Source organism: Brachypodium distachyon, chromosome 1, assembly GCF_000005505.3.
Source record: "Brachypodium distachyon strain Bd21 chromosome 1, Brachypodium_distachyon_v3.0, whole genome shotgun sequence".
NCBI lineage: Eukaryota > Viridiplantae > Streptophyta > Magnoliopsida > Poales > Poaceae > Brachypodium > Brachypodium distachyon.
This window is the reverse complement of record NC_016131.3, coordinates 52,019,903-52,033,472: the sequence shown is the minus strand read 5'-3', so window position 1 is coordinate 52,033,472 and position 13,570 is coordinate 52,019,903. Positions and strand designations below refer to the sequence as shown.

The 13,570-nt window shown below is 50.6% G+C and overlaps 4 protein-coding genes across 4 annotated transcripts; all 4 read left to right on the top strand.

The window, feature by feature from the left end:
- The first annotated feature begins 105 nt into the window (after nt 1-105).
- LOC100830893 (DIMBOA UDP-glucosyltransferase BX8) lies at nt 106-2,425 on the top strand. Its single transcript, XM_003561230.4, has 2 exons — nt 106-1,312; nt 1,441-2,425. Exons 1-2 carry the CDS (start codon nt 820-822, stop codon nt 2,319-2,321), a joined length of 1,374 nt encoding a protein of 457 aa, XP_003561278.3. The 5' UTR covers nt 106-819; the 3' UTR covers nt 2,322-2,425.
- Nucleotides 2,426-3,845: 1,420 nt separating this feature from the next.
- On the top strand, nt 3,846-5,793 carry LOC100845422 (DIMBOA UDP-glucosyltransferase BX9). Its single transcript, XM_003557302.4, has 2 exons — nt 3,846-4,539; nt 4,721-5,793. The coding sequence occupies exons 1-2, from the start codon at nt 4,032-4,034 to the stop codon at nt 5,602-5,604; spliced, it is 1,392 nt and encodes a 463-aa protein (XP_003557350.1). The 5' UTR covers nt 3,846-4,031; the 3' UTR covers nt 5,605-5,793.
- Nucleotides 5,794-7,365: 1,572 nt separating this feature from the next.
- On the top strand, nt 7,366-10,401 carry LOC100845114 (UDP-glycosyltransferase 76C2). Its single transcript, XM_003557301.4, has 2 exons — nt 7,366-8,335; nt 9,370-10,401. Exons 1-2 carry the CDS (start codon nt 7,846-7,848, stop codon nt 10,260-10,262), a joined length of 1,383 nt encoding a protein of 460 aa, XP_003557349.1. The 5' UTR covers nt 7,366-7,845; the 3' UTR covers nt 10,263-10,401.
- Nucleotides 10,402-11,399: 998 nt separating this feature from the next.
- Nucleotides 11,400-13,152, top strand: LOC100844806 (DIMBOA UDP-glucosyltransferase BX8). The gene is made up of 2 exons (XM_003557300.4): nt 11,400-12,024; nt 12,101-13,152. The coding sequence occupies exons 1-2, from the start codon at nt 11,538-11,540 to the stop codon at nt 12,991-12,993; spliced, it is 1,380 nt and encodes a 459-aa protein (XP_003557348.1). The 5' UTR covers nt 11,400-11,537; the 3' UTR covers nt 12,994-13,152.
- Nucleotides 13,153-13,570: the final 418 nt, after the last annotated feature.

Below are 13,570 nucleotides of genomic sequence, written 5' to 3'. Positions count from 1 at the left end.
CTAGTTGTGTGCATTTAGTGATTACCCATCGAGCCTGACAGTCTGCCTGGCAGAAGATAAGCCCGAAACGAGTGGTTGTCTTGCCTCTGCCTTGCGTCGCTGCCGTCGCCCTGTCCCGCCGCTGTCCTAGTCCTGACTCGTCGTCGTTCCCATCTCAGCAGCCGCCGCCCTGTGTCCTCTCAGTGCTCCGGTGAATCACGACGCCGTTGCTGTGCATTTGACACTCTTTGTAAGCTCTCGACATACATTGTACTTTCTTAATCGATGAATCTCAACGCCCATTGCTTTTCATAAAAAAAAACTATTTGTAGACAAATTTAGAATATAGTATAAATAGATGGTATGATCTAAGCACTCCTCTTTATGATCGATGTAGGCCGAAAATAATTTCTAAATTGATAGGGTTTTGATCCCTTGACATTTTGGTTCTCGTATCATATTAAAATATACGTCTTGAACTGTGTTGTCCGAAAGCTTGACCCGGCAAGGAAAATAAGACGGTGATTGGATGATATGTAAATAAGGCCGAATTGATAAGTAAATGGTCGGGGTTGTTGGAGTTGCTTTTGCCAGATTCCGTCATACATGTTTGTCCTGTTTCCCTCAGATTCCGGATCTGTGAAAGGGAAACGAGCCCATCTGAGGAGGCTGTTGTTTACGCTTGGTGTATCTTTCTGTATCGACAGATTTGTCCTCATTCTCTTCTGTACCTCTACTTGGGTTTAGGCTCGTACAAATTCTGAAGTAACCATCGGTTCTCCTCTCACTGTGACAAAGACAACCCCAGCAAGCAGAACTCCGGACGCCACAACAACAGCCATGATTTCCATGGGCACGGAAGGGAACCTGCGCCGCCGCGTGCTAGTCTTCCCTCTCCCGTACCAAGGCCACCTGAACCCCATGTTCCAGCTCGCAGGCCTCCTCCACGCGCGGGGCTTCGCCATCACCGTCTTCCACGCCCACTTCAACGCGCCCGACCCGTCCGGCCACCCGGCCTTCGACTTCATCCCCGTCCCCGACGGCATGCCCGCGGGCAACCCCGAGTCGGTTGAGGTGACCGTGGAGCACATCTTCACCGTGAACCGCGCCTGCGAGGCGCCCTTCCGCGAGCGCCTGGCCGCCCTTCTGGACGCGCCGGGCCGCAGGGCCGAGGTCGCGTGCCTCGTCGCCGACGCGCACCTGCTGACGCTCGTGAACGTTGCCCAGCAGCTAGGCGTCCCGACGCTGGCGCTCCGCACCGGCAGCGCCGCCTGCTTCCGCAACTTCATGGCCTACCCCATGCTCTGCGACAAGGGCTACCTCCCAGCTCAAGGTATCTCGTCACGCAACGCTCACGTGCTCCTCTGATCTCCCTTTTACGCTGAACACGTGCTGCCACTGGCATGTGGTTTTTGCTTGCCGTTATTGATTTGTGCGCTCGGGTCGGATGGATGTATGCAGAGTCGCGGCTGGACGAGCCGGTGGGCGAGCTGCCGCCGTACCGCGTGCGGGACCTGATGGCCATCGGCAACGGCGGCGTGGTGCACGATATGGCGCGCAGGCTGATGGCCCGGGCGGTGGAGGCCGTGAGAGCCTCTGCCGGGTTCATCCTCAACACCTTCGACGCGCTCGAGGCCGACGACCTGGCCACGACGCGGCGGGACCTGGCGCTCCCCGTCTTCGACATCGGCCCGCTCCACAAGATCTCGCCCGCGGCGTCCAGCAGCCTGCTAACGCAAGACCCCGGCTGCCTGGAGTGGCTGGACGCGCAGGCCCCGGCGTCCGTGCTCTACATCAGCTTCGGCAGCCTGGCCAACATGAGCGGCGCGGAACTCGCCGAGACGGCGTGGGGCATCGCCGACAGCGGGCAGCCGTTCCTCTGGGTCCTCCGCAGGGACCTCGTCCGCGGCGCTGCGGAGGCCGCGCTCCCGGCAGGATTCGACGAGGCGACACGCGGCAGGGGGAAGATCGTGGGCTGGGCGCCGCAGGAGGACGTCCTGGCGCTCGCCGCCGTCGGCGGGTTCTGGACGCACTGCGGGTGGAACTCGACGCTGGAGAGCGCGTGCGGGGGCGTGCCCATGCTCTGCCGGCCCTGCTTCGGCGACCAGATGGGCAACGCCAGGTACGTCGAGCACGTGTGGCGCGCCGGGATCACGCTGGACGGGGAGCTCGTCAGGGGCAAGGTGGAGGCGGCCATCCGGAGGCTGATGCGGAGCAAGGAAGGAGACGAGATGAGGGAGCGTGCTCGGGAGCTCAAGAGCAGAGCGGATGAGGCCATCGCCGAGGATGGGTCTTCTCGGCGCAGCATCGACAAGTTGGTCGATCACATTCTGTCCCTGTAGAAGTCTTACTCCGTACTGCAAGGGCCTTTCTGGACCAACGATACTCTAACGATGTTCTGTTTGCAAAGACCTGGCGCAACGATGTTCTGTTTTTCTGTTTGCAAGTGTCTTTCTCGACCAAATTGTTCGGACCTCGGTTTTTCTCTTTCTTCTCGGTAAGGACGCACGTCTATTATGGGCTTCATCAGAATTACAAAGCAACTCAAATATAAATCAAGATGTCGGAATCACCGGATGATCATTGCCGCAGTCAAAATGAGCCGATGACGCACCATTGTTTCTACTAGTTTGAGAACCTTTTAGCTCTAATTGGAAATATAGCCAACTACTCCATCTGTTTGTAAATATAATATGTTGGGGTTTGTTCTAAATGAAATTTCTGAGAGTTTGACTAAATTTGTAGAAAAATCTGTCAACATTTATAACTCTAAATAAGTATAACTAAATTCTTCCTGTTATATATTATCACAGTATACATATTTGATATTGTAGATGTCAATATTTTCTATAAAGTTGGTCAAATTATAAGAAGTTTAACTTATGACAAAGTTAAAACATTTAATATTTAGAAACAGAGTTAATAACTCATTAGTGCAAGTGTGGTCTTCTTGGGACAACGAAGTGGAATGAGTAATTGGTATGCATAATTATTTTGTCTCGAGGATTTTGGGTGCTTTGCTTGCTGCTTAGCAAGTCCGGCATGATAGTTAATCATAAAACAAAATTTATAAGGAGCGAATGTCCGCCCTTTCATCTCCTGCAGTAGACGCTCTGTTGTTCGTCCGGTCAGGAAAAGCGTGGCTTTGATCGCACCACGCGTCTTCATGTTCGGCGACAACTTTAGTGTTGCGATGGTGCCAACTTGTCTTGCGTAAGTGGCAACTTCAGTTATGCGGCGGTGGCAAAAAATTTAGCTCATCACGCGGCAAGGCTAGTGAAGTGAGCCATCTTTTTCTCTCCCTACGAATTCCCATCATAAAAATCTTATCTTAACAATACCTAGTTATGTAGCCGTGGCAACTTTATTTTATAAGATGGTGTAATTTTGTTTTAAATCAAGCTTTTTAGAGTTTGACCAAATTTACAGAAAACTATACTAATATTTGCTACAAGATATATATCATTAACTCTCTTTTTTTTAAAGTGAGATATATGCATAGCATAACTGATTTAATAAAGCTAATATTAAATGTACGACCTTATTAAAAAGGAACTGCGAAAAAATACTGGTGAAAAGATACGAAATAGTACAATTATCTATCTTTCGCAGCCCTAATATTGAACGACGAATGCCCAGACAGGATCCAGATCCATACCGAGTTAAATAAATCGGCCCCTAACGTTGACTCGCGCGACTGCGGAGACCGAGAAAAGACAACGTCATCCATGACGTGAAATAGAGCGGCCAACGAAGACATTGCCGGCGGGCCGGCCAAAGTAGCCAAGCGGGTGATCGATCGCTGTCAGGCCCAGCACTTTGGACGTAGCAATTGGAATTTTGAACCAAAGTACCCGATTCATTCGATGACAATACTACGTACTGTAATAGCCCATCACTAGCTATGACACAGTGAGACAGCGTCTGAGTCCGACAGGTAAGAAAACCACATGTGCGTATAATGTAAAAACTCTCGCACGGCCGTATTTTTGCCTCTCGCCAAAGACCAGAATCTCCCCGTCCCCGATCTTAGATTCAGAGATCAACAATCAATGGCCAGTGTCCAGCAGGAAGAACCAGCCAATTGCGATGGACGCGCGCGCCGGGTGCTGCTGTTCCCGCTGCCGTTCCAGGGCCACATCAACCCGATGCTGCAGCTCGCCGACGTGCTCCACGGCCGCGGCCTCGCCGTCACCATCCTCCACACCGGCTTCAACGCGCTGGATCCGGCGCTCCACCCGGAGTTCACCTTCGTCCCCGTGCCCGATGGCATCCCCGCGGACGTCGCCGCGTCCGGGAGCATCATCTCCATCATCCTCGCCATGAACGCCGCCATGGAGGCGTCGGGAGCCGTCCGCGACGTCCTGGCGTCCGTGCTCGCCGACGACGGGCAGCCCCCCGCCGCGTGCCTCTTCATCGACGCCAACCTCCTCGCCGTGCAGAAGGCCGCCGCGGCGCTCGGGCTCCCGACGCTGGTGCTGCGCACCGGCAGCGCGGCGTGCTTCAGCTGCTTCCTCGCGTACCCCATGCTCCACGAAAACGGCTATCTGCCTCCCAAAGGTCAGTCAATTGAGTAGTATGCCACAATTGGGATGAGACCTGAATTTAATTGTGATCCATGTTCTGGTTTTCATCACTAATTATACCATTTTCTTCTAACATTTTAGAAAAAAATCAACCGGATATAATTTTGCAACGGTCAGATTCGGCTATTGAATACTTGAATGTGTATATGTTTTAGAAGCGGAGCTCTACACGCCGGTGAAGCAGCTGCCGCCGCTGCGTGTAAGGGACCTGTTCCTCTCCAGCAGCAACAACCACGAAATGGTGCGCAAAGTCCTGGCCAGAGCCACCGAGACGGTGAGGAACTCCTCCGGCCTGGTGATCAACACGTTCGACGCCCTCGAAACAGCTGAGCTCGAAAGGATCCGCGGCGAGCTGGACGTCGCCGTCGTGCTCGCGGCCGGGCCCCTCCACATGCTGTCCGCAAGGAGCACGGGGAGCACGCTGCTGAGCGAGGACCGTAGCTGCATCGAGTGGCTGGACGCGCAGGCCACGGGGTCCGTGCTGTACGTGAGCTTCGGGAGCCTGGCATCCATGGACGCCGGCGAGCTCTCGGAGGTGGCCTGGGGTTTGGCCAACAGCGGCCAGCCCTTTCTGTGGGTCGTACGGCGGGATCTTGTGCGGGGATCGCAGCACGGATCGGATCTGCCGGAAGGGTTTGACCGTGCGGTGGAGGGGAGGGGGAAGGTGATCCGGTGGGCCCCGCAGCAGGAGGTGCTGGCCCACCCTGCAGTGGGTGGGTTCTGGACCCACAACGGGTGGAACTCGACGCTGGAGAGCATCGCCCAGGGTCTCCCCATGATTTGCAGGCCTCAGTTCGCGGACCAGATGATGAACACGAGGTACGTGGAGGCGGCCTGGGGTATCGGGTTCGAGCTGGAGGGTGAGCTCGAGAGAGGAAAGATCGAGAAGGCGATTCGTAAGCTGATGGAAGAGAAGCAGGGGGAGGTGATGAGAGAAAAGGCAAAAGAGCTAAAGGAAAAGGTCGTGTCGTGCTTGGGGAGTGGCGGATCTTCTCTGTTGGCCGTCGATAAATTGATCGATCATATCCTATCTCTGTAATGTTTTTACCTCTATCTTACTAGATAATACATTCTCGTAGTTGAATAATTTCCGCAAAAAAAGAAGAAGAATTGACGCCACCGCGCACCACAGATCATACTGCAGTCTCGTTGAACGTAGTTACTTTTTCCCCATGTTCTTTTTCTTTTTAGTGAAATCTCCATGTTCGTATTGCTCCATTGGTTTTAATTTTCCTTAATTTGTATCGTATTATTTGCCCAGCGGCCCTGAAAATGGGTGTGGCCAGCCAGCTCTAACCAGGGGCGGATTTAGGCATCAGGCTAGGGCAAAAGTACTAGTTTTAAATTTGACACTAATTTATTCAATTTGTGGATTTATAAAGATGAGAACATATGTGTCATGTGAAATTTTTAATTTAGTGAAAACCACGTAACATCAATCCTAACCGTTAGATCTTGACTAAATTGATGACATGAAAGATGAAACCTCTATCGCTTAAACGTTTTTTTGTGCATATAATATGTGAACTTCCAGCTTTCATCGCATACATGAGATCTAATGGATAGAATCGATTTTTTTTAATTTTTTCTTTAAATAAATAATTTTACATGATACATCACCTATGACTAAGATAGTAATAGTGGAAACACTAGTAATTATTTTTGTAGTGTTGTGTTTTCAGGCGAAGGGCTGATCTTATTATATAGTCGGTTTAGGTTAGGAAATCGACTATGCAAAAACTGTATCTCTAGATTCTCGATTCACAAGGGCGAGCAACGATTTGGAGTGAGGGCGTATGAAAAATGCTCTCTCTTTTTTTGCTTGAATATGTCCAGATTTTCTCTCTCGCTAGCTTCCTATGTAGTTATCTACTGTGTTGGTTGTGTGCATCGATCGATTGCAGAGGCCGGGGGTTGCCCTCCTAACAAAAATGTTATCTACCGTGTGGACTACCTTCCTTTATACTCTCTCTGTTCCACAAAACGACTCACATAGATTTTTCTGATTTGTTCCGCAATATAGCTCTTTTTCTCTTGGCTCCTGCTCCCGGCCAGTACAGTTCATATCCATTTAGTACTAATCCAATATGAATGGTCAAACACTTGGAATGAAAGCTGAGTTGTCCAAATGCACGAATTTATATGATGTATTTTGTGGAATGGAGGGAGTAGCAAGGTTGGACACAATCTCCACTAGCAAGGTGAACTAAAAGTCCAAGTGCTTGTTTGATTTGGTCCCAAACACTAGCCAAGCCGAAATATTGGCAACAAATATTATTTTCGCACTTATTTGGTTTGTGGACAAGGTTGCTAAGCTTGTGTTTAGATTAAACATTACATTTGCCGTACTAAATTTTGGCAGGCCAAATAATTGCTTTTAGTTTTGGTTGCTCTAGAGTTGGCCAATTTTGGCCAAAAATAAACTAGAGTTGGCTAAAGAAAATTGGCTTGCCAAATAGTTGGCCACCATGCAAACAACACCAAATTTTGGTAAACGACGACCAATTTGGCATGGCACATGTTGGCACCAAGGGACTATTTGGTTCGAGCCCACGAATGACTTGCCAAAAATTTGGTTGATTTTTTGTTTGCCTCTTGAGTTAGCCAACTTCGACTAAAAAATGAACTAGAGTTGGTAGTGGGGGCATTGGCTTACCAAAAAATTAGTTTTCATCCGGTAATTTTGTAGGATGAAATTTTGTCACCATCCAAATCATATATCCTAAAATCTTATGCCATCCACCTAACCGGCCTTTCAGATTTATTCTAAATTTATTGTTTTGCAGGCATGGTCCATGGCCCATTACCGAAAATTCCCAAAAGCTCTCCCGTTTATGGCTGCACGCGATAGCTCCCCTAGCAGGCAGGCTAGCGGCGGCACTTCGGCAAGCGAAGCCACGGAGACGCCGCGCGTGATGGCTACCTCAACGAAGTGGAGGAAGAAGATAGAGAGAGGCTAGATAGTGTGTTACAGTGGGACGACATGACACGTGCATGAAACCGCATGGTTCGCTGGTTGCCGATGACCACAGAAACGGTATCTCCTGTATTCTAGTACTAGTCATAGTCCACGGTCATGGTCAACAGTCGGCACTACAACATTACTTGAACTGACTCTGTCTGTAGCCTCTCAATCTCCATAGTTACCTTCATACTTACCTGGGTCCTGGGACTACAAGATCCAGCAGCAAAAAGCTGAACTTTGCTCAAGTCTCGAATAAACTCAAGGACTTCATTCGTTCGTCCCAACCCCGAAAAACTCAGCCGTTCGGCAAGGAAAATGGCAGGAGCCAACCCACAAGACCGCGGCCGAATCGCGCTGTTCCCGCTGCCGTTCCAGGGCCACCTGAGCCCGATGCTGCAGCTCGCCGACGTGCTCCACGGCCGCGGCCTCGCCGTCACCATCCTCCACACCACCTTCAACGCCCCGGACGCCGCCAGCCACCCGGAGTTCGCCTTCATCCCCATCCCCGATGAAGGCGTGGCCGACGCGATCGCCGCGGCCAAGGACGGGATATCCAAGATCTTCGCCATGAACGACGCCATGGAAGCCTCCGGGTGCGTCCGGGACGCGCTGGCTGCGATCCTCTCCGAGGAGCCCCGGCGGCCGCCTTCGTGCCTCGTCATCGACACGAGCCTCGTCGCCGTGCAGAAGGCGGCCGTGGAGCTCGGCCTGCCGACAATCGTGCTGCACACCGGCAGCGCGGCCTGCACCCGTTTGTTCAGATCCTACGCCATGCTCCACGAGAAAGGCTACTTGCCAGCCAAAGGTAAGTTGAAAGAAAGCGCGTTCGATTTGTGTGTCTTTTTGGAAAATCAAAATCAGTTTGATTTGTGACGCTTGGATTAGAAGTCCATTGAATATTTCCCACTCTTCCGTAGATGTTCAGCCTTCCAAGCATATACTGGGATGGTTATCTTATTGTGTTGACCACTCAAAGATTTGACAACTGCAAATATTTCTTTCACCTTTCTTTGCTTTTCTTACGGCACCCCTGTCTACCGCAACAATCTGACCCGGTCCATAGTTTTTCTTCGTTTCTAGCACCATTTCCTAAACAAATCATACGGTCAGCTTTCTTCCAGTATAAAATAATAAAATAACTAGTTAAGGGCCTTTCCTGCGTTGCTACGTATCACAAATTATTTATCTTCAAAACGATGATACTCAGACCTATAATTATTCTCTTAATTTTTTTAAGCATCTTAATTGTTCTTTTTAGGGCTCACTCTCCATTTTGAGATCGCTTGGTGTATCAAACATTATTAATGGGTTGCTCACTGCCTTTCTTGTTATCAATCTTGAGCCAGACCAATTAGTTGTTTGTGCAGTGGTGGTAGAGAGTCGTGATGAACGGACCCAACTTATTAGATAGTATAAGCCTAGTTCGTTGTCGATCTTAGGCTGGGCTAATTTATTCTATTGCAATGGTTGTAGAAAGTATTTTTTATGATTATAATTTATATCACATAAGTCACACCCTGGATGGGAGTAATCGTTGGTGAATCGCTAGGTAAAAATAATAATATACGCATTAACTTAAGGAACACAGAAGTAATACATAGTATGATTATGATCTAATATGTTGTCAAACTTGAGTCAAGCTCATTAATTCAGTTGGGCAATACTCGTAGGCAAAACATTTTCTGTTCCGACAATACTCGGTGAGTACTTTTCCTGAAAAAAAAAACTCGGGGAGTACTTAGTTTGTGCAGTAGCTGCGCTCGCGCAAACATTTTCTGTTCCCAGTAATTGTAGGCAGAAACAGTTGCTAATGTGAAAAGGACTCGTTTTCCATTTCAGAACATGAACTAGACAGGCCGGTGAAGGAGCTCCCACCGCTACGAGTCTCGGACCTGTTTGATCCAAGCAAATACCCGAACAAGGAAATGGCGAACAAGATCGTACATCTCGCGATCGAAACCACGGCGAACTCCGCGGGCATCGTAATCAACACGTCCGAGGCTCTGGAGACCCCTGAGCTGGAGGCTCTGCGCCAGGAGCTGGGCATCAATGGCACAAAGGTCTTCGCCATTGGCCCACTCCATAAGCTCTCCGCCATCGACAGCGCCGCGAGCAGCCTGCTTGAGCAGGACCGGAGCTGCATCGAGTGGCTGGACACGCAGGCCACGGGCTCCGTCCTGTACGTGAGCTTCGGGAGCGTAGCTCCAATTCACCGGGATGACTTCACCGAGGTGGCCTGGGGTTTAGCCAACAGTGGGATTCCTTTCCTGTGGGTGGTTCGACGAGGCCTCGTGATCGGCATGGAGGAGCCTGAGCTGCCTGATGGGTTCGAGCTCGCGGTGGACGGCAGGGGCAAGGTCGTCAGATGGGCGCCGCAGCAGGAGGTTCTAGCCCACGGTGCCGTAGGTGGGTTTTGGACGCACAACGGGTGGAACTCCACGCTGGAGAGTATCCACGAAGGGGTCCCGATGCTGTCGAGACCTTTGTTTGGTGATCAGCTCGCGAATGGGAGGTACGTGCAGGATGTGTGGAAGATTGGATTTTTGCTGCAGGGCAAGCTTGAGCGGGGGAGGATTGAGAAGGCTGTTACGGCGTTGATGGAGGGGGACTTGGCTGCTGAGACGAGGGAAAGGGCAAAGGAATTGAGGACCAAAGCGATGATGTGCTTGGAGATCGGCGGCTCCACTCGGCGAGCCGTCGACGAATTGGTCGATCACATATTATCTCTTTAAACTTTTCCTATGGTGAATAAATTTGTGTCTATGACCTGCTAAGCGTGTATACATGGATTAGTATTATATACATGGTTTCAGACGAATTGACAAATGTTATCAAAACGAATTGACAAATGTTACAAAATAATCGGAGAAATACTTCTCGGTATGGTGGTGGAGTTATGCGTGTACGACTCCACCCACCAGGATTTAAACCTTAGTGCTCATAACTATACTTTAATGGTTTCCCCTACAGTCTCCTCCTAAAAAAAATGGAAGCAATGAGATATTTTCTCAAAAACAGAAGATTTTAGAATCAAGCTCAATGTATTTGTATGCCCTTGTTACTTTAGGCAGAGTGAGCTTAATTAAGGGACATATTATATTCCCGCATCCTTTCGTTTATTTAATTCGAAATATATAATGACCGAAAGTTTGCTTGTTAGTCTTTTGGAGCGAACGCTTTGCTGGCCTGAGATAGCGCCACGTGTCTCGTGGGGTTAACTTTAGTTATGTGAGATGCCAACATTAGTTCTGTAAGATGACAACTTTAGCCTGTGAGAGTGGCAACTTTGGCTTTTTTAGAGGGGCAATTTTAGTTATGTGCGAGTGACAATTTTACCCGATCGCGTCGGAAGACAAGGGAGCGAACATTTAGTTCTGTGGGGATAGAAACATTAATTTGTGAGAGAATATCATGTGCTTCCAACCCTTTAGGTGCTACCGTGCTAACCACGGTAGCATTTCTAAAAAGTTTTCAAAAATTACAAAATAAATTAAGTAGGTTCATAAGATGTGTCTACCACCGTGTAAAGTTTCAAACCCAAATTCATTATATGCATAGAGAAACAAAAAAGACAAATGCAAGCATGAATAGTGTCAAGAATTTTGTCTTTTCTGTTTTTGTCATTTTGCGACCTATTCACATCAGGATTTGTCTTTTTTGTTTCTCTACACATATAATGAATTTGGTTTTGAAACTTTACATGATGGTAGACACATATCTTATGAACCCACTCAATTTGATGGTGATACCGTGAGTTGATAGCACCGTAGCACCTAAAAATTCTCTCATTTTTATGAGAATGTCAAGTTTAGTTCTTTTCATGCGACAACCTTACCATTCGCGCCTGGAAGGCCAGAGAGCCGAAAGTTCGCCGCATGTTCCATTCTTATTTAATAATCGATTTTTTAACAATCCAATGGGTCTCCCTACCGCCTGGCTGCGCTGACCACGGATCCCCATCACCCCTTGCTAAGCTCGCAATCTGACCACGCCACCGGCCGGCGCCAATGGCTCCGGAAGAAGGGGCAACCCATGCCGTTCGCCGACGTGTTGTCCTGTTCCCGCTGCCGTTCCAGGGCCACATCAGCCCCATGCTCCAGCTCGCCGAGCTGCTCCGCGCGCGCGGCCTCGCCGTCACCGTTCTCCACACCGACTTCAACGCGCTCGACCCAGCGTCGCACCCGGAGCTCGCCTTCGTCTCCATCCACGAGACGCTCCCCGACGAGGCCGCCTCCCCGGACGCCGACATCGTCGCACAGCTCCTGGCCCTGAACTCCGCCTGCGAGGCGCCGTTCCGGGACGCCCTCGAGGCTCTGCTGCGCGGCCCGGACGATGTCGCCTGCGCGGTGGTCGACGGGCAGTGGTACGCGGCGCTGGGCGCGGCCAGCGGGCTCGGCGTCCCCGTGCTCGCGCTCCGGACAGACAGCGCCGCCACGTTCCGCACCGTGCTCGCGTTCCCCCGGCTCCGCGCCTCCGGCTACATCCCTATCAAAGGCAAGAACTCGTATGCTCAATCTTGCAACACATGTGTGCAAGTGAATTGATGGGTTCTTGTGAAATTATTCTGTAGAGGAGCAACTAGACGAGCTAGTCCCGGAGCTGGAGCCGCTGCGTGTCCGCGACCTTATCCGTGTCGACGGCAGCGACACGGACGCTCTGTGCGGTTTCATCGCCCGGGTCGCCGACGCCATGCGGGGCTCCGCGTGCGGGGTCGTGCTCAACACGTTCGACGCCATCGAAGCGCCGGAGCTGGCCAAGATCCAGAGCAAGCTCTCCTGCCCGGCCTTCGCCGTCGGCCCGCTGCACAAGCTCCGCCCGGCTCGGCCCGCAGCAGAGCACGGCAGCCTGCACGCGCCGGACCGGGGCTGCCTGCCTTGGCTGGACGCGCACCCGCGGCGCTCCGTGCTGTACGTGAGCCTGGGGAGCGTGGCCTGCGTCGACCGCGCCGCGTTCGAAGAGATGGCATGGGGACTGGCCAGCAGCGGCGTGCCGTTCCTGTGGGTCGTCCGGCCCGGCTCCGTGCGCGGCACGGACGAGGCGCTCTCGCCGCCGCCATTGCCGGACGGGCTCGACGAGGAAGCGGGCTGGAGGAGAGGGAAGGTCGTGGCATGGGCGCCGCAGAGGGAGGTTCTGGCGCACGAGGCCATCGGCGCGTTCTGGACGCACTGCGGGTGGAACTCGACGCTGGAGAGCATATGCGAGGGCGTCCCGATGCTCGCGCAGCCGTGCTTCGCGGACCAGACGGTGAACGCGAGGTACGTGACGCACCAATGGGGCGTTGGGCTGGAGGTCGGGGAAGAGATAGAAAGGGCGAGGGTCGCGGAGGCTGTGAGGACGATGATGGCTGGGGAAGAAGGGGATCGGGTGAGCCAGCGGGCGCGTGAACTGAAATCGCCAACAGATCGATGTGTTGCTACCAGTTTAGCCATTGACAATCTCGTTCAGTACATGATGTCGCTATGAATTTGCGAACAGCTACACGCGATTCACATAATGCCGCTATATGCATTTTGCTTTGTCTGCATCTTATTTGTGATTTGTCAATTAGACGGTACACTGCCAATGAAGAACCATCTCCAAGAGTTTCTGCAAATTTTTCATACATGGAGATTTCCTATCCCATATTCTTTCTGTTCTCTTAAGCAGATTCCCCGAATCTCATCCTTATAATTCACTTGTCTATATTATATTCATATTTTCCAACCAATTTTCTAAATATCAATTTCAAATGAGTTGATTTGAATGCTATATTCGAAACGCTTATAATTGAATTTTTGTTTTATTCATAATAAATTATTTAATTAAACTATGATATTATATTTAAATTACCATATTAAATTACGGACTCTTCTTTAACGGCTATATTTTCAAGACTTTTTGCAACGGCTATATTTTCAACTGCTCTTTTTCAACGGCTATATTTTCAACGGCTCTTTTTCAAACAGTTATATTTCATGCCTATATATCTACATCTGATAATAAAGGGAATAGTGTTTCTTTTGTCGATCGTCGTCCATCACGCGATTTGGGCTTCGGCCTG

Coding starts and splice junctions, on each gene's coding strand:
- LOC100845422 (XM_003557302.4), top strand. CDS start 4,032: ATGGCCAGTGTCCAGCAGGAAGAACCAGCCAATTGCGATGGACGCGCG. Junction 4,540..4,720: donor CGGCTATCTGCCTCCCAAAG/GTCAGTCAATTG, acceptor TATATGTTTTAG/AAGCGGAGCTCTACACGCCG.
- LOC100844806 (XM_003557300.4), top strand. CDS start 11,538: ATGGCTCCGGAAGAAGGGGCAACCCATGCCGTTCGCCGACGTGTTGTC. Junction 12,025..12,100: donor CGGCTACATCCCTATCAAAG/GCAAGAACTCGT, acceptor ATTATTCTGTAG/AGGAGCAACTAGACGAGCTA.
- LOC100830893 (XM_003561230.4), top strand. CDS start 820: ATGATTTCCATGGGCACGGAAGGGAACCTGCGCCGCCGCGTGCTAGTC. Junction 1,313..1,440: donor GGGCTACCTCCCAGCTCAAG/GTATCTCGTCAC, acceptor GGATGTATGCAG/AGTCGCGGCTGGACGAGCCG.
- LOC100845114 (XM_003557301.4), top strand. CDS start 7,846: ATGGCAGGAGCCAACCCACAAGACCGCGGCCGAATCGCGCTGTTCCCG. Junction 8,336..9,369: donor AGGCTACTTGCCAGCCAAAG/GTAAGTTGAAAG, acceptor TTTCCATTTCAG/AACATGAACTAGACAGGCCG.